The 22,987-nt window shown below is 40.7% G+C and overlaps 1 protein-coding gene across 2 annotated transcripts in view; it reads left to right on the top strand.

Moving 5' to 3' along the window:
- Positions 1-22,987, top strand: part of grid1b (glutamate receptor, ionotropic, delta 1b) — a 284,479-nt gene that overhangs the window by 120,933 nt on the left and 140,559 nt on the right. For both annotated transcript variants that reach the window (XM_034309228.2, XM_034309227.2), the window contains exon 3: positions 18,253-18,537. In XM_034309228.2, coding sequence (XP_034165119.2) covers positions 18,253-18,537 — 285 coding nt within the window. The remainder of the gene's footprint in view (positions 1-18,252; positions 18,538-22,987) is intronic.

The raw sequence follows: 22,987 nt of genomic DNA, 5'->3' as shown, positions 1-22,987 counted from the left end.
GATGATGCAGCTCTCGCAGGATAACTCGCAGTCCTCTATTGTAAGACGTCGCGCGCCGCATCACAAAGAACAAAACACTTTGATTTGCTGTGATTCTGCGCGCAGTACAATCGGTGATTATGTGAACACAATTGGACAATGTGGGGCTGATGATAGTCATTAGGAAATGAATTGAACGATAGCAGTGCTGATGTTTAATGCTGACATTCTTAGTAATAAATGTTTCAAATATCAGCTGCTTCTTTTTTCTGTTTTCTCTGTAAGTGTTTTCTTTCATTCTTTCTTTTTTTACATTGCCTTGTGCTTATTTAGACTTGATTGTGGTTCCGTCTGTATACTTTATACCCAGCAGGAAAGCCTAAAATGTGGCATGTAAGGTGGAAAATAATAGTAGTTTTTTTCTACAATTATGAAGAAAAAAATCATTATGACTTCACATGGTGGTGTGAAACACCGCCTGCAGCCCTGCACCAGGAGAAAATGTCAGCATTCAAATAGCATTCCGTTAATTAGGCGCTGGCGTCTCCGTGTAGCGCATCGCCTCTGCCTGGGGAAAAGGTCTGAAGACTAAAAGACAAGGCTGAGAAGGGCAGGGGTCACAAATTAGACAAGTAAAATTTTTTTTTTTTTGTGATTTGGTGTTGCTAACACTCGGTGACTGTAGAGTTAAAGCTTTCATCTCACTGTAGATGTTTTTTACAGCCACATTAAAGACCCAGCCACGATCTCTTTTAAACCTGGTACATTAGCTGCAGATCTACTACGCCGTCGTTCAGAGAACATTCAGTCACTTCTGTCACTCATTAGAATTTCCACTATCTTTCTTACGTATGACGTAGCTACAGGACGCAAGTGCGGACGTTCGGTAAAAGCTTCAATCCAGCCCAGGCAGGCGAACAAATGCAGAGCTAGGAAACGTAGACATCAAGGTTTTGACTTAATGGAACAAACGCATGGCAAGACTTCGCAAAGAAACAAAGAATCTCGCAAAGTAAGTATTAGACTAATGCACACTATAATGTTTTTAGCCCTGAGTTGTGATTAGCCTAAATTTTTTGCCCTTGAAATAATTATAACATAGTAATAATGCTTCGATATGAAATTATTTGTCATGTCGTACCCAAGTGGTTGCACCAAAAACAAGTAGATTTAAAGTAGCCTTAAATTATAACTTCAAACTTACAAACAAAACCCACTGACTAATTCCGCAGAGGCTCAGCTGCACTACCGGAGGCGCTCTTTCACCGTTTAGTCGCCATTTTGTCATTTTCAGCTCTCTTTGCCTTTAATGGAGTTTTGTGGGCGTGGCTAAATGTAATTGTGCTCTGAATGCACTTGGTAATTTATATCTGACTGACGTTTATCAACATACGCATGTGAGGAAGAAGAAAATCAGATTTTTGTGAATCTGGTGAGAATTTTTAGGTTAACGAAGCCACAGAAACATCTTTAGTAAAAGGTTGAAAAACGAGGCTCGCAGATTTGCGTACAGATTTCTGTATATGATAGAGATTATATGTTATGATATGCAGTTCATTTTGCTGTATAAAACGTTGTGATTTTTTTTTTTTTTATCAAATGAAAAATGAATCTTAGCAAATTAACAGCTTCAATTAAGTGCCAAGTAAACAACAACAACAACAACAACAACAACAACAACAAATCCTCTAATGGTGCTCTAAATACCGCCGGTTCGAGGCTACGTGACTGTTAACCACATTCATTTGATTAATTGTAGTTTTAATGCCACTCAGTAGCACAGATGTTCCCTATTAAGTCAATGCTTCCTTCAAAAAATGCAAGCTCTGCTAGCAGTAAATGAAACCAAATGAGAAATAGCGCTCTGCCTTTCATTCCTCATTAGCACTGTTAGCATTTTCACAGAACACCTTCCTGTTGGCTCACTAAACACTGTTTTTGGCATAGAACCCAATCTCGAGACAATGTACCTACCCTGACAGCTAGCATGCAGCGTTTAAGCGTAGTGAAGCCCAAACTCAGAAATCACACAGCGTCTTCACGCGCCTCCGTCGTCACACCAAAGGCCCATCTGTCATTATTAATTGCAGAGACTTTGTAAACACGGCGCTGAGAGAAACACACACATACGCCGTGTTTTGATGAGGACTCGCTGGACCGTGATTCGTTTGAGGGTAAATTTAGCACTTGGAGCATTTCCTGTAGTGAACATGTTGATGAGTGTTTCTAATAAGTCTCTGTGAGCAGCACTGTGCTTCCTGGTCATGCGTTTACCTCTGAACAGATCTGCGTTTAGTAGCCAGGGTGCAAATTAAATACGGAGTAACACACTTCGGGACATGCTGCTTTAGGAAAAATCATCACTGTTACTACCCCGAGGTTGTTTATCCTCTAACACAATGTTCTCACGAGTTTCATTCCTCTTATAACACAGCAATTTCCCAACAATGACAAATTTTTATTTAGTCATTTACGACATGTCGTACTTTTTATATCTGTGTATAGTTATATTTAATGTTGTGGAACGTCCGTGAATGAAGTCGCGTACGTTATAGCAGCTATAAACACTCGTTCCCTCACCAGCCTCGCTTTCCCCTTCTCTTTTAATAAGACAAAAAAAATCACAGCTTGTCGTGTTACTGAGAAACCGCAAAGAAGCGTAAAAACTCCTCTGTCCTGAAGATGTCGGAAAACGTAAAGTTACACCTCTGACACTGGAGACTCCTTCCATAAACGTAAAATAAGCATCTCCATGCAGAAATCTTTACCATTACTCAGGTTTTTCTTTGTAACTATAGAAACAAGAAAATATTAGAACAACATTTGCAGCTGCAATACTGTCAGAGCTGCTGTTATAGGAAATTAATCAACACCTCCTGTCCAATCAGAATGCAGAATTCACACATAACTGCTGATTAGCGGAAATGTACAGCTCCATTTTTTTTCCACTTCAGTCACACAGGTGCTTGTCTGCTGTATAATAAATGTTGATCCTTTTACTTTAAGAAACTGTGTGTGTGTGTGTGTGTGTGTGTGTGTGTTGGAATTTGCCTCAGTAACTCTAACTCTCAGCCTAACTCTCAGCCTAACTCTCAGCCTAACTCTCGGTCTAACTCTCGGCCTAAATCTGAATAAATTCCTGCTTCACAGGGAGCCGAACATCACGCATAACATTTCTGTTCTATTTTCTCATCAGACTCGAGCAGGCACTATACGATAAATGCTTTCCTGCACTTGTCAAGGTCAGAGTCATTCTGATATCTCGCCGCAGACCGCCAGGGAGAAATTGACAAGCATTTGTGGGACCATTAAGCATTTTATTTTTCAGTGTTCTAAGTGATTCGTGACAGAGGAGTTATCAGGCGTGTCCTGCTCACTCGAGGGAGACGAGTCGGGCGTGAAACGGGAAAAGCGGCAGTACAGTGAGGCTTGTGTGATATTTAATCCTTTTTATATGATATTACACCACGGCCAATCATGTTTACTCTGATTAGGTTAGATTATATTATATTAATAATTGCATACGGTTTATAGTTTACCTTTTCTAGCATGTGCCGTGACCTCATCGTAACTGAGCGTGGTGAAGATAGCCGTCTTCACCAAACCACAAGCATGACGTACATTTAGGAGCGTTAGTTTTAGACTCTTAACTGTAGTACTGCAGAGCGCTGAAAACTAAAACAAACTTAGCAGGAAGCAAATGGCCGAGCTTATCCAAAAAGGTCCAATTTTTTGGATTCAAACCCAATGAGAAGGTTTGTTACCTGCCCCTTTTTATGTCGAGGGACATTGAGGCAGTAAAGTGAGGAAGAGAGGTGACACTTGATGGGAAAGGAGGGACGCAGACAAAACCCGTTTAGGGAAAAAGCTTATTTTACTGTGCACTGCTACAGGTGGATGTTACAGTATGTATCCAGGGGTTCAATACAAAAACACCAAAAATAACCACCGAAAATAACAATTCCCAACCAGGAGACAGAGGTGGACTCGCAGACAGAATTCTGGACAGTCTCTAGACAGTCGTAACATTACGCACCGTTACGTAACAAACACGTTCCTCCTCAGGGCTGCTGAGCTTCTCTCTCCGTGATACGGTGAGGTGTCCTACAGGAACAACCGAGTGGTTTACATGTAAAACTAACGCCATTCAGCCGCACCAATCCATGGCTTTAGGGTTTATTTTTTGTGTATCATTTTTTAATCGGTTCTGGACGATTAAATCTGTAGCGTATACATACAGAAAGTTCTGGTCCAAGTGCAGGATTTATTGAAAAAAACGAAAAGTCCAGATCAAAATCATCAAACTAAAACCAGCATGATGTCATAATTTCGGACTCCTTTCCTTCTTGGTGTCATATTTGGTTACAGCAGCCTCGTGTGTCGTCTCTGTCCTGGGTTTGAGCTGTGGAGAAGGTGTTTCATGGTCACCTCGTCTCTGCCTTGTGATTCTCATCAGTCACAGTGCTTTATTAGAAATACCTCAAGTCCTGACAGAGTTTGGGGACGGTGTGTGCCACTTCTCTGTTTTGGATCAAACAAGCATGATGAACCCGCAGTAAACACGGTTATAAGTCACTTTCATATAAATCTAATTTAACCAGGATGTGCTTTCAGCTTTGCCCTCATGCACTGCTGTGAATAGTCTAAGAGCAGCTGTGAAGCAAACGCTGGCACAGAAGCAAACAGTTCACAATTGCAGCAAATCATTGCACCGCCTTTGTCTAAATATTCTGGCCTGCAGAGAAGCCGGGAGTCGCTAGACCTTGCTATTTATATGGTGCGTGACCTTTGGGTTTGTGTACAGGAGCGGTGCCTCGGGGTCTTTTTGGGGATCAGAAATCATCCAAGCAATTCTCCTGCAAGGAGTCGCGTCATCGCGGGTCTCACCTCCCGTTGCTTCTTATTAATGATTGAAGACTACGTGATCCTGTACGGCAGGGGCGTTTACCCAGCTACGTAACATTCCTTGCGGATTAGCGGCTAACACACAGCAGCTACCTGTTAATGCGTAACCGTTAGTGATTATTTCGAGGCTATAAATAAGACAGTTTTAAGCGTATCATAGTGGCCCTTCGCGTTATCTCTTTGACGAGCGCTACAGACTCTGAACAGATCTGAGTCGTCTGATTCGAACCGTTTAGCTAGTTAGTGCATTATTACAGACTAAGGGAACCAAACAAGTTCACGATGATTATCATTTAACGAAGTTGAGTGTGAAGCATGTTACGTTTAAACACACACACACACACACACCAGATGAAAATGTCAGTAAGGGTTTCTTCGTTTTCTGGTTGTTGAGCCGTTTTGTAATGAAATCTGCACATCCTGAGGCTACCGATTTGTCCACCTGTGAATCATCATGGCGTTGAGATTATCCCCTAGTGTTCAGTCTTTGCATCTCATTTACATGCAAAACTTCCAGCAGCACAGAAGAACAGAAGCGGAGATATGTTAGCATGCAGCTCCGCTTTTGTCCTTGGGTCTCCACATTAGCATTCATCCCCATATCCCTCCAGTGGTGTTGTTTAAATCAGTGTGGCTCTCCTCTGATTACAGAATAGAATCTTAGCAATTGGTTAGGCTAGCAGTGTCGACCACAGAGAGCAGCCTTTGGCTTTGTCCGATATTCTCACCCGTTGTTAGTGATCCTGGGAAACATGTACACGTTCCTAATCATCCTGGGAAAGTTCCACCTATTGCTAATGCTGAGGTTTGTGATTCCATTAGGCCGGTATTAGACTCTAAACCACCAAAAGCTTTTCGGTTAGAGACCCATTTCTGTGCTTAAAGCCAAAAATAATGCCCTGAAGCGGCGGTGAAAGGGTTTGAGGCTTATAAATACTTTAGCCTTCAATTTAGAACAGAACTGCAATGTAAATGCTAGCATAAATTTTCCGCTCTGGATAAAATAAGCTGGCACAGCCAGTTAAAAAGAGCTGACGTGGAAAAAAAAAACAGAAAACAGCAGATATTCAGTGCTTTTATGAAGTAAATAATCTCTCAGAAGTTTACTTTTTGTTGGACAAAGCAAAATTTGGGTCAATTCCAGGTCAACACCTTCAAGCCAACATGTTTTAGCGTTAAAAAAAGAGAGAAACCTGCCAGCTGATATGGTTTATAACCTCTTCAAATTCTCAAAACACTGAAGGTCGTAACCTTTTAGCCCCATCGTATGTAGTCCTGGTCGTAACTGACTGCTGCAATCATTCACAAAACATTTCTGGTGCCAGATGATCACGTCACTGAGCTGGAGTGAAATATAGCAGCACTTCAGAGCAGATCTAGCAGAATCGAGTCGGGGAAATAATAACGAGCTGTCAATCAAGTGACACTGAGAAGAACCAAGTGAAAAAAACCAGACTGACAGATTACACATGCTTCCTTTCTCACGTTCCCTCAGCTGTCTGTTTATTACAACATGGACTTTTAGAGTAATTTTACTTAAAACACGCTATTCGTCCTAGTTCTCTATCCACGAGGGTCAGATCTCCATTATGATGGCTGCTGTTAGTAAATTTATATATTTTTTAATAATAATTTGGCCATTTCATAACTGCAGAATATGTAAAGATGAATTATTTTTTACTATAACACATATAGAACATCAACAAGTGTGTTATTATTACTCCAGATACATTTTTATTTATTACAGAACTACACACGTTTTTTTTTATCCGTTTGTAGTTATGTTTAATGGTGTGGAACATCCACGAGACGAGTCAGTTCCTGTCGTCACTTACGTTATAGCAGCTATAAACAGTCGTTCTCTCACCAGCCGCTCTTTATTCTCTCTCTTCAAGTTAATACGACAAAAACTTCAGCTTGTCATGTTAGAGAGAAACCGCGAAGAAGCAAAGAACCGTCCTGAAGATGTCCTGAAGAGAAATCTGGTACTGATCATCACCTCATCTTATCAGCACACACTAGAGTTAAAGGAGCAGAAAAACTCTCACATTGCTTTAACGCAGCCACTGATTGGTCCTCTAAAATGTTCTTTGATATGATGTTAAGAATTACAGATCTTACTTTATAATCGAGAGAAGACTCTCCGTGTGCTTCTCATAGCAAAGGCGCGGTGAACTCGGGAGACTTCTCCGTGAGCCTCGTCCTCTCCGCGGCGAACGTTTTTAAGATTCAGCACGGGGACGAAGAAAAGGGAAAGTTGACTTAACAAATGTCACGAGCTGCCAATACACCCGGTTATTCTCAGCAGCCCTTCGAACAGGAAAAAAAAGGGGCAAAATGAATTTCAAATGCCACTGCTTCTCTAACCTTTAATCAGCACTGCAACGGGAACGAGCACGAATCCATCTCTTTAATGGCAGTGGAAATGACCGCGCTGGAACTTTTCTGCCTAGCTTATCCATTAGCACATGAGAGGAAGAGCAATCAGTAACATATCGCTACCTCTTCCTCTTAGCGTTAGTTAGCAGCCTTTTCAATGGAAACGCTATAAATATTGCCATAATCTGTAATGCCTTTTCATAATTAATTATAACACTGTGTATAATCTTAGATTACAGTCTTAGATGTTAGATCCTCACACACACACACACACACACACACACATGGCCTCTTTAGTTTTTCTCTCTGTACCAGAAGAACTAAGTGCGTTTTTTTTGTCCTGAGTTTAAAATCGAGGAAAATCGAGCACAAAAACAACCGGAGTTTAAAACTGTTAATTACAGAAATGTGGAAGATGTAATTGGGTGATGTTGTGTAAGATTTTTTTTTTTTGGTACTGGTATATTTGTCTTCGCTCCTGATGTAGGATCATAACCACGTACCTGGCTCACGTTTTCCTGTTTTCACTCAGAAATAAAACACGTGAGCTCAGTATATCAGTTCAATTCAGTTAAATTGTATTGTACTTTATTTGTATAGCGCTTTTAACAATGGACATTGTCACAAAGCAGTGAGTCTGAGGTGACGGTGGTGAGGAAAAGCTCCCTGAGATGATATGAGGAAGAAACCTGGAGAGGAACCAGACTCAGAAGGAACCCATCCTCATCTGGGTGACACCCGATAGTGCGATTATAAATCATTCCCTTTTATTGTTGTGTACTATATGGCAGTTGTGTAACCAGGAAAGTTCATTATAGTTTCCACATGAAGTCTGTTCTGCAGAAGTTATCAAACTCTTACACTTCCCGGAGACAGCTGGTCTAAACATGCTAACAGTGCTGTCTTTCAAAGATACAGATGCATCAATATAAGCTTTCATTTTTCGAAATGTCCATCAAAATGTGTGCTGTTAACTACAGGCAGATCTGCCAACCTTTTCGCTCAGAAACACACCTAAAGAGGTGATATGAATCTGGAGTGACTGACAGTACTGTAGGTGTTTGATTTCTCCTATAATAATGACTCCCTTCCTGCATCTCACGTTAGTATCACGTGGTTTTTTCCCTCCATTTCGACTGGATTTTCCCGTTTGAAAGATGTGCTGACTCGGCGTGCTCGCCTTCTGTCACGGTCAGTGAAGAATGTTTTCAGATCATTAAAGTGAAGTAAAATCTATCAGGGTGTGTTTGACTGAGCTAGCGTTACACACCTGTAGAACTCACATCCGGCACATATATTTATTCAAAGTGTCAGCGGAAAATTTTGGGCTAAAAGAGAAAAATGGCTGAAATTGTTGATGGCAACAAAAGATTAAAATACGGCTACAACAGAACGCGTCTCATCTTTACAGATCATTTTAACCGTAATTAGAAAGTGATTAAACACGCTGTTTGTTTTCCGACGCCTTCCAGTGAAAACGTTCCACAGTTTCTATGAAAGACTTTAAACAAGCGATTTATAAAAGTAATATATCACAAAGTATGTTTTTTTTTTTTTTTTTTTTTTTTACAGTTTACTGTGTTTTTACTTTTACCTTTTTATTTTCCATCCATTGCTCAAAATAGTGCCAGCGAGCAACAAGAATAAAATCAACCAGAGACAAAATCAATACAAAAAAATATTAAAGTAGACAAACTACATTTTCTCTTACAGTACTGAGAACACACACACACACACACACACACACACACACACTACCGAAATCACATGCAATGACTGCGCTACTTTAACAGACGAGACATTTTGCTAAGTAAAAGTGCTGTTAACGTTTTAAACGACGGCGTATCTGAGCAGCCTATCACACACACACACACACACGGCATGTACGACTTTCTAATTCTGAAATTAGAGGACTGAGAGCGTGTAATTGCAGAAACGCCTCTCATATTTGCTCTCGTACATTTTCAGAAGAATGTAGATCATCAAATCAGTGAAGCACACTGAATCTATTTCTGAATCCTTTTAACTCCTGACAGATGTGATCACATTTAATACAATAAAAGGAGGAGGAAAAAAAGAGGGAGAGTGTCTAAGGATTAATAATGTCCCGTCTGACCCTGAGGCTGATATCCAGCGTGAAGCTAATGACCCCATTACTCCTTCTGATGGCTGTTATGGGCTCGATGATGACAGAAGTGTTTGTTCTGGCCAAAATGACCACAAGTCCTCGATCAGATGGACAGCTGTGTCAAAGGGAAGCAAATGTTTTTACAAGTCCTCCATGATGATGGACTAAATCATTTTAGAATCGAATCCTGGAGGTCAATCCAGTGAAATCTGAAATAAGACAGGAGCCCTGCAGCTGTCGCTCTGCGGAGGGGAGGTTAGACGCTGCGTGTAGGACTGTTCAAGGTGATTATGGTTAAAGGAAAGGGCCAATAAATGGCACAATAAAAAACACAGCAGCTGAAATTGTACCCTTATTGCAGTTCGATATTAAAAATGAAGAGCAGCGCTGGTGCTTGTGTGACGGGATTCGGCCAGGAGAATCTAGCTCCTGTGATCATCAACAAAAAGTCTTGTATTTAACACTGAAGAGAATTCTGGCTTCTGATTGGTCCGAATGAATTTTATATTAGTAGTGCGGCTGCCAATCACAGCTGTATATTAGTTCTAAAAGACTATAGTTTCTATAGTAACGACTTATTACTTAACAGAGAGAGGTGTGACATCACTGATATGGTGAAGTTTTCTGTAAGGAGATGTTTATTTTACAGTTATGGAAGGAGTCTCCAGTGTCAGAGGCAAAGCAGTAACGTAAAGTTCTTAATTAGCAGATCTCCCGCAGCGACAGATAATTCAATAAAAAGAACAAAATCAGACTGGATCACACTGAGTGTTTCCTGTAGCGCCATTTTACCATCAAACACAAACATGTAGTAAACGAATAATATGTTCCCCAAACCTTTAGTGTTAGATTACAGACTAGAGCAGACTGAAAAGAGAAACTGTTAGGAAGGATCACGTGTGAGAGGCTGTGAATGGTTTTACAGCTAGAAATAAAGATTAGCTCTGAGCCTTAGATGAAAAAAATGTTAATAAAACAGTCACATAAAAAATATGAGCATTTGTTGCTTTGAGAGCAGTGCATGGTTTGCATGTTTACAAGCGTGTGTGTGTGTGTGTGTGTGTGTCCTTAGAATCACCCTGCGCCACTTTTTATTTTGCTGCTTGACCCCCCGATGTGCAGCTTTATCTCTGTGATGCTGCCGTGTTCACATTTTGTATTCAGATACTCCCTGACCTTGCTTTTCTTATCTGACCAGGCAGACAGGAAGTGGCCATCAAAAGGTGGTGCGCGCAGCTTCTGTGCACACTAATGTGACTCCCCAGGCTTTCTCTCCTGCTGTTTTTCTTCATAAAGAAACAGAAAAACACTACATGCTGGTGTTGACATGTTAACCTTTCAGATCTTACAGTACATCCTGTACATAGAGGATGTATAATTACTGAGGCAGACGACGCTGACGCACTCACATTCACCATAAAAACACTGCTGGGACTTTCTACATTCCGTGCACGTGGAATGTCTGGACCCTGCTCACATTATGATTCTAAATATGTTGGTGCATGCAAACTTCCACGGCATTAATATTTCATAAGCTCTCAGTAACCTGGCAGCTGTGCGATGGCCAGTACTGCTTCTCCCTACCTGATTCGCGTCCGCTGCCTGATCAGCACCGTGCATTTTATTATAATTTCAACAATGACAAAATTGAAAAATGTGCCAAAATAATTACTTTATACGCCTTCTGGAAAGATGTGAGAGTTAAAAATACAATTTTAATACGAATTTATGCTGAAGTTTGGTGGAAGAAGAAATAATTCCGATTAACCCACTATACTATAGAAAACAGGGTTCCTCTCGAATAGTTAAGGGTTCTTAACTTCCAAAAAAAGGGTTCTTCTTCAAATCATTTCCGATAGGGTTCTAAGTTTTCTAAGAGTTTTTGGCTTAGACAGAAGTAGCATTCAGATTAAATTCAGATTTACATGTTAAAAAAAAAGTTCTTCGAGGATTAGGCTTTAAGGGTTCGTTGGATAATTAAAGGTTCTTACCTTCTTACCACCTTAAGGGTTCTTCATTTTCTGAGAGTGAAGGGTTTAGTGGTAATGCAAGTAGAATTTCAATTAAATGCAGATTAACACATTTCATTCTTAGGGGAAAAAAAAAGGTTTCTTCAAGCATTCTTTGGATAATTAATGGTTCTTAGGTTCCAAAAAGGCTTCTGTTTGGAATATGTTCGGATTGGGAAACAGTCTGTAGAACCTCAAGGGTTCTAAACTGTCTAGGAGTTTAGGGTTTAGTGGTCAGACCGGTAATATTCAGATTAAATTCAGATTAATACGCTGCACTCTTAGAACACAAGAGGGTTCTTCATATGTTCTTCTAGGGTTTATGGGATAAATAAGCGTTCTTATCTACCAGAACAGGATTCTTCTTGGAATCCACTCCACACTCTGTAGAAGTTTAAGGTTCCAGATGAACACAGTAGAAAAAAAGGTTCTTCAAGCATGGCTTCACTGGATAACTCGTGGTTCTTAGCTACTAAAAAGGGTTCTTCTTGGATTCCTGATAGGGAAAAACTTTGCTGAACCTTCTAGCATTCTAACTTTTCTCCATGGTCTGTAGGTTCTCTGGAGCTGAGAAACAGTGTTGTTTAAAGGCCAATCTGTAAAGCTGAAAGACAGTCATGATCTGTTATTTCTTTATTTCTTTATTCATTTATTCACTTTTCTACTTGCAGTGCGCTCGATTTGTGGATTATGAGAAAGTGTCCTTGAACGTATGGACTCCAGCAGTAGTGTTCAGTCTGTTCAGTCTTTAGTGTGATGGCATTAATTAATTTCAGAGTGGGAGTAGGAGCTCTGCTTGGTTGATTATTTTCCTATAACAGCACAATACCAGAGTGTTTTAGTCCTGACTTCAACAAAAACATTCTTTGTACTGAGATATGGACAAACCTATTATTAAATCCATAAGTGAGCACAGATTTGTTGTTAAGCATCCTCTTTGACTCTTTGTGTTTAGAGCCTCGTATCACCTTTAACGTCGCTCCTTTAATTACACGACGAGCCTCAACAAAGATTAACACATCTCTGAAAAAGAGACAAACACAAAAAGGACTGAACAGATTGTAAACTTTCCTTTCTTAACTGTGCAGATGTAATTATTAGCCTTAATTAGGGTTTGGTATTGACAAAGACTCAGTGATTATGGTTCGAGTAACTCATTAGAGTCATGGCTTTTGTAATCGTGTCTGAAGTTCACAATGCAGCGCGTCACAGCCGTCCATTCCTCTTTTCACAGCCTTCTTCTCGTCTCGCTGCTGCATTGTGTTCCAGCGAATGCTTTGATTTTTCCGTCGCACAGGTGCTGCAGCCTCTTCGCCGCTGTGAATAGTGAATGCTCTGAGCCGCTGGCTGGGATGTTCTCATCTCTAGACTGAAGAGCGTTGCTTTTTTAAGCAGCCATTCAGGTGCGCGGTAATCAGAGCCATCACTGCGTGGCAGCCATGAAGAGAATCTGAATACAGCAGAGTGAAAACAGGGCAGAAACACACCAGCAGATTGACCAAACACAAATCACTGCACACTGACGCTGCCTTATGCTGCACTTCTCACATTATGTACTCTAGCCTCTGTGTTACAGAGCGTGTCGCAACACGGGCTGTGCACGCTGCGTTCGTTCAAAACAGCCCTTAAAACAACAAATATTACAAAAGGCTCTTGTATTTCTGCTTGTTTTTCATCATGAATGAAGGACCTTGTGTATTACTGAGTAGGTTTACAGATCAGCGATAGTTCCTGATGTACTGCTAATACGGATCACTACGAGCTTTGTAAAATCAGTAAGAGTGTGTGACGATGAAGGAGGAAGAGTTTCTATATTTCTGTAACGCTGCTTTGTGATAACGTCCATTGGTAAAAGTGTTATATACTATAAGTAGAATTGAATAGAATCCAGTTCATTGTGCTGTTTTGTGAGTAGTTCACATTAACATGTGTGCCAGAAACATAAATGTAGCACGTGGCCAATGAGTGTAACAGTACACAAAAATATAAAAGTATAATGCCATCCAACCGGCACTAAGTCCAGCTTTGAGTAGGGTCTGTGTAGAAAAGAGGTCATCAATTTCATTCCCAGCGGGCCGGTGTCCAGCACAGTTCAATGATTTCGCTGCTCGGAGACACCGGATTTAACTCACCACTTAATTACGAGGCTTAGCAGGCGTGTTAGAGCGGAGAAATCACCAAACACGGCTGGACTGCAGTCCTCCGGGGCTCAGATTGATGACTTCTGCCCTGAACTGTTTGGTCTGGAAAGCTTTCTTCAGAAGGCAAATATTATCCAGATTAGACGTGGCCAAAACAAAACACAGTAAACAACAGGAGTATTTAGTCTGCAAACACCGCAGGCTCGTCAGCGTAACCCCGCTGTTCTGTTAGATATGACTGACGAGACCATTTAAATCAAAGCTACAGAATATTATTCATTTTGATAACCTACCGTAACGCTTATCACACTACACTAAGTGAAGAATAAAACACCACATGCGATGTTTGTTCTCCTACAACAGCACAAATTGAAGTCTTTCACTCCTCTTATACAACAACAGTTACCAAGGATTACAGTTTTTATTTATTAAAGAATGACACTTCATACGTTTTTTTATCTGTTTACTGTTTTGGGACTGAATTAGTTCGTGTTCTCACTTACGTTAGAGCAGCTCTAAACGGTCGCTCCCTCTCCAGCCTCTCCTGGAGTTATTAAGTAAAAAAAACAAAAAAAACAAAAACGTAGCTTGTTACTGAGAAACCGCAAAGCTGCGTAAACTCCTCTGTCCTGAAGATGCCGGAAAACGTAAAGTTACAGCTTCACCTCTGACACTGGAGACTCCTTCCATAAACGTTACATAGACATGTTTTTTTAAAAATCAGGACGTTAGAATCAGAGAAGGACCGTGATCTCAGACGTTAATATTAAATCACACCACAAGGTTCTACTCACTCTTTAGATAAACGCTACTCTTTCGTTTTCTCTCTCTCTCTCTCTTTTTAAAATCAGTGCAGTTTATTTCTGTTCCTCTTCCCGATCTGTTGTTTACACCGCACGCCTGCTCCACATTTTCTGCCATGATTTTCTTGGCGGACTTTCGCCCATCGCGCTATCGTCTCTTGCCCATCTTTGTTTTTCATGTGCTGGTGAAGTGTGTGATAAGCTTATCTTTACCGTTTTGTGTTGTCTCCAGTAAGGCGTGTTTCCTGCAGAGGTTCGGCCCGGGATCATTTTTCAGCTGAATAATGTGGTGCGTCCTGAGAAATAAGCGCAGGGTCGAATCTGATCAACCCTCTTTCCCCATATCAGCCGATCTGATGTTGTGTTTCTGCTCAATACACACTTTCTGCACTATTTATAGGTTTCATGGCTGGGGCGTGTAGCATAAATATCATAATCGTCTAATCTGTGTACCTAGTGTGAGATTCTTTGTGTGCATGTGTGTGTGTGTGTGTGTGTGTGTGTGTGGCAAGTCAATGAATAGCACTCTGATAGATAATGTCTTGTACTTAAGGTGAGGCACTCCAGGTGATTTTAAAAACAATAGATCGCAATTAATATTTGCCTTTTTTAATATATATATAATTTTAATATATACAAATTTGCATATTTATTTATGCAAATGAGGCTTCATATTATGAATTATGAAAATTTCATGAATGAAGAAACAGAATTTTTGTTCTAAATATAGAAAAAAAGGTGATTTTAAGAATTTGAAGAATTGCAGTGTGATTTAAAATGTTTACACTGTAGTCAGTGTGGTTTATAAAGGAAATAAATATGTCATGACATGATTGAAGTGGGCGGAGCTTGAAGTTGCTAAGTTTCAGATGATATTAGTGTCGCAAGAGGACAAAAAGGAAGGACGAGGGAATGATGCAGGCATCGATCATGTTTTGTAGGCTGCTATTAGGACTTTTTAAAGGAGGCAAGGAACTCAAAACCAAATAGAAGGAGTTTAATGGCATATAAAGGCCCTGTCTAGACAGATGATTAGGCGTTAATGGGAGCGCGAATAGTTCTAGTCCTTGGTCACTGTGGTCAAGGACCTTACATCTTTTGAGACGAGCCGGCACAATGAGCTCGAGTTATTTCAGCAAGAAATCACCAGATCTGGCAGCCTTGAATCTCCTAAAGATCTGTTTTAACCAGTGAGATTAACTTAAAGAGGGGAGGATTCTGATGTCAGATCAGTTTAGATGCTGTGTAAATGACTTTTATTAAGTGATAAATGAGAGCGATTTTGTTCGATTTCATGAATGAAGCTGTATAAAGATGTGAATCCAAACCTCAACATATTCATTATAGTGCAGCTTCAAAGACGATGTACGGTACATTTCACCACAGAACTGCTGCTGGGTTCTGCACTCTGATTGGTCAGAAGGTGTTGATTAATTCTCTATAACAGCAGCTCTGACAGTAGCGCAGGTTTATATTAATGCACTCGTTCTAATACGTTATCATTTCTATAGTAACAGCTCGTTCACATCTTTATGTAACATTTATGGAAGGAGTCTCCAGTGTCAGCACTGAGTTTACGCCTCTTTGCGGTTTCTCGGTAACGACAAGCTGCGTTTTTTGTATTCTTGAAGAGAGAGAAAAAAGAGAGGCTGGTGAGGGAACGACAGTTTACAGCACAACACCATGTGATCATTCCTTCCATATGCAGTAACTTTACCAACAGACGTGTCCTTTAGACTCAGTAAAACATTACGTAAACATCTGGTACATCAACGTCAGTTTAGTTTCTTATCGTCTGGAGAGGCAGAAATATGAGAGCATGCAACAGCATCTTCAGTTTGCTACACTGCTCTTTAAAGAACAAATAAAATCTGCTTGGGGTTTAACGAAGAATGCCACGACTCTAATCATTAGAAAGCTAAAAAAAATCACTGGTGGGATTAAGGACATTGTCTTTGGCTCTAGTGAATCAGTCAATGTGTGTGTGTGTGTGTGTGTGTGAGTGTGTGTGAGTGTGTGTGTGTGAGATCTTTGTTGTTTGCCCAGCAGACAACTTATATAAGACGAAGGAATTCATTGCTAAAGTTTGCAAACAAGATGGCGGGTCTCAATGGGGACCATTTATTTAAAAAGCTCTCCTCTGGTGTGTGTGTGTTTATGTGTGTGTGTGTGTGTGTGTGTGTGTGTATACAGAAAGTCAATTTTAAAATGCGCCCTGCATTTGCTCGTTTGTTTGTTTCTCTTGTGTTTCACTGTGTATCGAGGAGATTGATCGAGTGCGGTGTATGCAGGATCCAGCCAAGTCCTCTTTAATTACTGCATCATTAGCTGCATTTACTTCAACTCTCATGGTGTTTCTTGTAGAAATTGGATTTACAGAGTCCTGTTTTCCTCCTCTGCATCCCTCCATTGCAAAATTGAAGTCAAAATCCACAAAGTGGAAAGTTTTGTTACCCTCAGGGTGTGAATATTGGAATGATTTACCTCATAACCTTTCAGGCTAATTATCTATTTTGAAGCCTTTTGCTCTAAAGACATTTCTAGAACTGCAGTTAGACGTAATTATCCAATCATAGAATGTGGGCTTCTGAATGTGGGAGGGTGAGTGCAGAAAAAAGACGAGGGAAATCAGAAGCCCAGGCTGTACTTATATATATTTATAGACTATCAAGGTTCTCTCTCATTTACGGCGAGTGCTTTCATATGAACCCTCGCAGTTCAGCTAAGCTTTAGGAAGGATCCCCAATCCTGTCTGTATATGAAAGGAAAGGTTAATTGAGGCATTGACTCGGATCACCGGCGCACGCAGAGCACTGCCGAATTTATCGGCGGCTGCAGAGAAGCTTTCTACAAGCTTTTAATTTTTTGCAACTTAAGTAGAAGTAGCTTCAGGAGAAGGTGCGATTATTGTCTATATAAACCTGAGGAACGGGGATGTACAATAACAGTGCTGAAATTATTATAACACAGGACACATTACATTCTGGGAACTCTGGAGACAAGTGTCCACTGCAGGGCATCATGTACACACACATGGACAAAGCATGCATTTATTAGCTATCTCAGCAGGGAAGTAAACCCTCCAGTGTGCGGCCCAGTCCCATGCTTTGGTACCTGAGGAGGTTGTCAAGCTAGTTAGCTAGTTAAGTACAGTGATACAGTCAAAGGGAAACTAACCAGTTTAGGATTATTATCCTCTTCTAAAAAAAGCACACTGTGGTTTCTAATGTCAGCAAGTCACTCACGAGTCTGGCTAGCGTTATTACTTTCTCTGGATATGATTAACTGCGAGGTGTAACTGTGTGTAGTAAACGTAAGAGTTATATGATGTGCTCCAGGAAGTGTATCCTGGGTTTAATAAACAAACAAATAAACAAATAAAAGTAACCAAAGACAGGTGAGAACACTCCAGGGAATGAACCAATGATAAGCCTATGATGGAGACTAAACCAGAACAGGAAGTGAAAATCAAATCACAAGGCTCCATAGCCAAGCATGGAGATCATGGAGATCATGGAGATCACGACAAAGCTAATTAGTTTTCTCGAAATGTTATGACACCCTGCCCATTTGGATGGTCTTACATGTGAGCTGTGTATAAATTTGGCCTTCGTTCCACCACCCAAATGAGCCATGAGCCTGCTTTGCTAGCACTTGTGATGAACTCCACCATCTCTGAAGCCGTGTGAAATCCTCTGAGGGATTTTAGGAAAACTCTCACCATTTACAGTCTTGTTCCTGGAGCATAAGAGCCTGAGAGCTGGTGTATCCGAACTTTTACATGGTTATCGATGTACACATCGAAGAATTAAAAACTGTAACAAGTCAGTTTGCAGTGTCTTCGCCGTACTCCGATATCCTGTGTATAAGACAGTATGACTGATTTGTGTCTCTCTTTCTGTCTGCAGCGTGTGAGCTGATGACACAGGGTATCCTGGCACTGGTGACCTCAACCGGATGCGCCTCAGCGAGCGCCCTGCAGTCCCTCACCGACGCCATGCACATCCCGCACCTGTACATACAGCGAAGCGACGACGGCTCACCTCGCACCGCCTGCCCACTGAAGCCGAGCGCTGACGGAGGACGCTACACGCTGGCCGCCCGGCCTCCCGTGCGCCTCAGCGACGTCATGCTCGCGCTCATCGATGAGCTCCGCTGGCGCAAGTTCCTCGTCTTCTATGACAGTGATTACGGTAAGAGCTTCATGTACTTTTTTGCTGGTTGAACTGAGAGAAGATTGTTCTTTAAAAGCACACACACACACACAAAAAAACCCCCATCAGCACCCTCCTTCTACTTTCTCAGCTCTCTTAGCAGAATGGCTTTGTTCGATTCTCGGTTCTGTTTGGTTAAAAGGTGTTGATTCATTTTCTATAACAGCAGAGGAGCAGCTGTTACAGAAACACCTCCCGCCCAATCAGAATCGATCCTCTGATAAATTGCCGGGGTGGGAATATGCGATAAAGACAGCTCTTGGGAGTGGACTGTTACAGTAGCTGCCCACAGTTTAAACATGGAAACCGGCCAGCCTGCGCTGCTCTGACTGTATAAAAGCAATTATGCTATTCATTAGCAAATTACTTGTCTATGTCTATTTGTGGAAATTCAGCCTGGGGATGGGATCTCCTGGAATATCTGAACTTGTCATCAAGCTTTTGATTTGTCTGTTCAGAGCAGGATTAGAGAAACAGTGTGTTCTCTTGCGTTGAGAGCTCCTTATGCAGAAAGTGGAGGAGATGAACACGCTGTTGATGCACTTCAGAGCTTTTCTCAGTACGATTTCAAAGCTGTGCTTTTAAGTGTTTTCTCTGCTAATGATTTCTTGACACTGCACTCATATATAACTTTAGAAACATCGTAGCACATAATCTTATGATCTTAGAAGACTCATAGGAATTAGCAGGAATTTGTGGGAACTCTATGAAACAGTGATCATTTTCAAGACAAGTTAGCTGATATATTTTCCTTCTAGTTGTATTTTTATATATCTACTTTTCCTGAGTTCCTCATTCTGTCCCAGAGAGCATGGTCTGTGAACCTCATTTCCACCACCTGTACTTTAAACATAATTCTAGCTACATAGCTTAGAAAAACAAACAGAAAACAAACTAAACAGTCAGGGAATGCTGAGCTAACTGGTTAACTACGTGCAACCACAAATGGTGAAACATGCAATAAAAACTGGTTAACTAGGGCCCAGTTGTGAGTTGGTGATGGGTTCCTGGTGACCTTAGGTTCTCTTGTAGCTCTAGGTGAAACTACACAACTAAAACCAACACGGAAGTGTTCATAACTACTTCTCTTCTCAAGACATTCTCTCACTGGAACTTTACCAGACAATGACATTATCTGTACTCCAAATATCTGTAACTATATTCAGATTTAAACCTGAAGTAGGCGTGGCCTAAACTAGAAGATGTTTTTTTTTAAATAAACATGAACACTACAGTTAAGCTCCTGGAAACACTGGAACAAAAAGCTGACAGTTCCTCAACCCCTGCTTGCAGTATTTTCTAATGAATTTAGTTCGATTTCTCAAAATATAAACAAACTTATAGTCTAATGTAAACCACCATGACCCTGACCAGGCAGTTACTAAGGATGAATGAATGAACGCTGTAAGTGCAGCACCACACGTTAATGCCACTAAATGCAGTAAATAGTAAACACATCCTCTGAATGAATTCTGAATAATGTATCAGTATAATAAAATAAAATAAAAAAAAAAGATTCTCCTGAGGAGGTCCAGCAGTCTGCTGGCATCCTGTGACCTTCAGTACCCTTCAGCACCCTTCAGCATGTATCCCTGCTGCTAATTCAACTACTTCCTAACATTCCTTCCACACGGTGAGATCACGTTAGACAGCAGAGATTCTGCACGTTGAGCTGCGCTGCACTGGATTCTTGAAGAGGTTAGACGTGGGTGGAAGATGTTGACACTGTTGTTCCTGAAGAGCGCTGTTTACTCTCCGCTGGAGCAGCTAAGCTAAGAGCACTACGAATATTTGGACAGAAGACTAATGGGCAGTGTTCGGGTCACGTTAAGTGTTTGATCTGTTATCTTGATCAGAGGAGAAATAAGAGCGTGAGAAATGAATTATCAGCCTGACTGAGTGAACATTTCCACCTGTACTCTGGTGAAGGTCAGAGACAGGCACAAAGGTCATTGTTACACAGAATGTGAAATATTCATGTAGAGTGGGTGTTGGTATGTATTTATTAATTTGAATAATTGGGATGTATTTATGTATTTATTTGAATAAATCCAGAACCTTGGCAGACTGTCCACTTCTTCCAGCTGTGTGACTCAATCATTGCCTGCAGTGCTGTGCAATGTGTTTCTACATAGCATATTAGGAGAGCTGTTTTTTTTTTTTTTTTTTACATGTTGTCACAGATGTTGACTTTTAAACATTTACATTATGGATTTTTACCAAACACATCACATGTGGCACCATTTGGATCTTCCATATGAGCCAAATGGAAGGAATATTGCAATGCAAATCGTGTTTGTGTTTTCTGTTCTTTTGCTTTATATAATTTAATTCTCAAATCAGAAGGTGTTGATGAATTTTCTATAACAGCAGCTCTGACAGTAGCGCAGGTTTATATTAATGCACTCGCTCTAGTACGTTATCGTTTCTATAGTAACAGCTCATTCACAGGGAACGCTCCACATAAACGGATTTGAAAACATGTACTTGTTGATCTTTTGCCAGGAGATGTGTGCTTATTTAACCTTTATGGGAAGAGTCTCCAGTGTTTTGTTCATTACTCATTTATAAAAGATATTTGTTGATATCACTGAGGTATAAGAGGAATAAAGCGGGACAAATAAGGGCACTGGGCCGTATCATATCACCCCGGAGTGGGTTATTTTGCCATTACAGCAAGGCATGGAGTGTTTTATTCCTTACTTATTGCACATCTTGTGATATAGTCCGGTATCAGTTCAGTGCAGACTTGAGTACACTGCAATCTCAGATTCGTTGTCAAGAAATATTTATCAGCCAATAAAAGAGGGTTTTCAAAAGAACTTCATGCACACAAAAGCTTAAAATACATTCCTGTAAAAATAAAAATAACTAAATCCTCAGTTGGAATTTAGCTGGCTTTATTTCTGTTATTTGTTCTCTCCATTGTTTGTATATCAAACTATTTCAATTTAATTAAGCAGATTGTTCAGTTCACAGTCTCCCGTGATTATTGCATTTGAATTGACTTTAAGGTGATTAGCATTTATGAATATCTGTAATTGGATTGCTTAAATTCAACACAAAGTTGTGGTTCAGCTCGGGGAAGAGCTAAATATGCATTGCAATTACTCATGCTTTTAAATCTTGGCATATTGATTTCTTAAATGCCAATTAGTCTGGGAAAATCCAAAGTGTCAGGATGGTTTTACTGTGACTAAGAAGGCAATTACTCTATTTATACTGACAGTTTACTCATTTCTTGGACTGCTTTAGATTTTTTCCCTCCACCTTTCTTCCAGATGGTTGGAACGCTATATTAATTCCCTTAAAAACTGACAGTTATAAAAGAGAAAATATTTTTAAGATCCATAACCTAACCTCAATTACAGAGTAATCACTAGTCCTGGATGAGTACCAACACTGACAACTGGGCTTTGGTGTGAGGCTGAAAGGAAACACATTTACAGGTCTGTACACACATCTCAGTTTATTTCACACCATTGAGCAGGTTAAAGCCAGACAGAACCATCGCTCTCAGTGAAAACACAGTGGTGCTGTTCTGCTCATTCTCCTCTGCCTCTTAGCTAATGGATAGTGCACATCACTCGATTGTGTGAGGCACAGCAGTGTGTGAGGTTTATACTGCAGTGCAGAATGACTCTGTGGAGACCAGCTCTCAGCTGCTGAGTGTAAAATGTTGGGTTCCATTAGGTGTGGCCTGAACCCAGGGTTTTATTGGATGCAGGTTGCATAAGAACCGGGCTCAGTTTGCTGCATACTGAATCATTGGCTTCTGCCTGATGTGGTCTGAAGTGTTGGGTTCTTCCTTTTCTGGACTCAAACATTTGGTGTTCTTTGACTAAAGCATTTGGTTTTGGTCAGTGTGGACTGAGCACATGGGTTCTGTCGCATGTGGATTGAAGTGTTGGGTTCTGATTAGTGCCTATTAAAGAACTTGGCTCTGTCTGTCATATAGTGAATCATTGTGTTCTATTTAGTGCTGAGTAAAGCATTAGGTTCTGATTGGGCCAGGCAGAAGTACTGGGTTCTGCTTGGTGTGGATTGAAGCACTGGGTTCTTCTCAATGTGGCTTATTGTGGACTGAAGCTTTTGGTTCTGATTGGTGTGGAACATCACACTGAGTTCTGATTGGTGTAGACTGAATCATTAGGTTCTTCTTGATGTCGACTGAAGTGCACTTCCGCGGCTCTCCAAGCTGCATGAAAAAGACAGAGAGGGAAATGCGCTCGAGCACTGGTCACATTTAGGAAGAGAGGCCTGCGATCTCCACTCCCGGGAATATTCCTGTCTAACGTGCTCAATTTGTAAAAAGATCAACAAACTCAAAATCCTTGCAAGCGCAAAAAAGGACTTTTCACTGACTTCAGTTTACTGCTTCATGGAGACATGGCTGAAAGACACGATTTCTGACGCTGTACTGGAATTA

The sequence above is a fragment of the Pangasianodon hypophthalmus genome, chromosome 12 (genome assembly GCF_027358585.1).
Source record: "Pangasianodon hypophthalmus isolate fPanHyp1 chromosome 12, fPanHyp1.pri, whole genome shotgun sequence".
Classification (NCBI taxonomy): Eukaryota; Metazoa; Chordata; class Actinopteri; order Siluriformes; family Pangasiidae; genus Pangasianodon; species Pangasianodon hypophthalmus.
The sequence above is the reverse complement of the archived record's forward strand: the minus strand, read 5'-3'. Positions and strand labels throughout refer to the sequence as shown.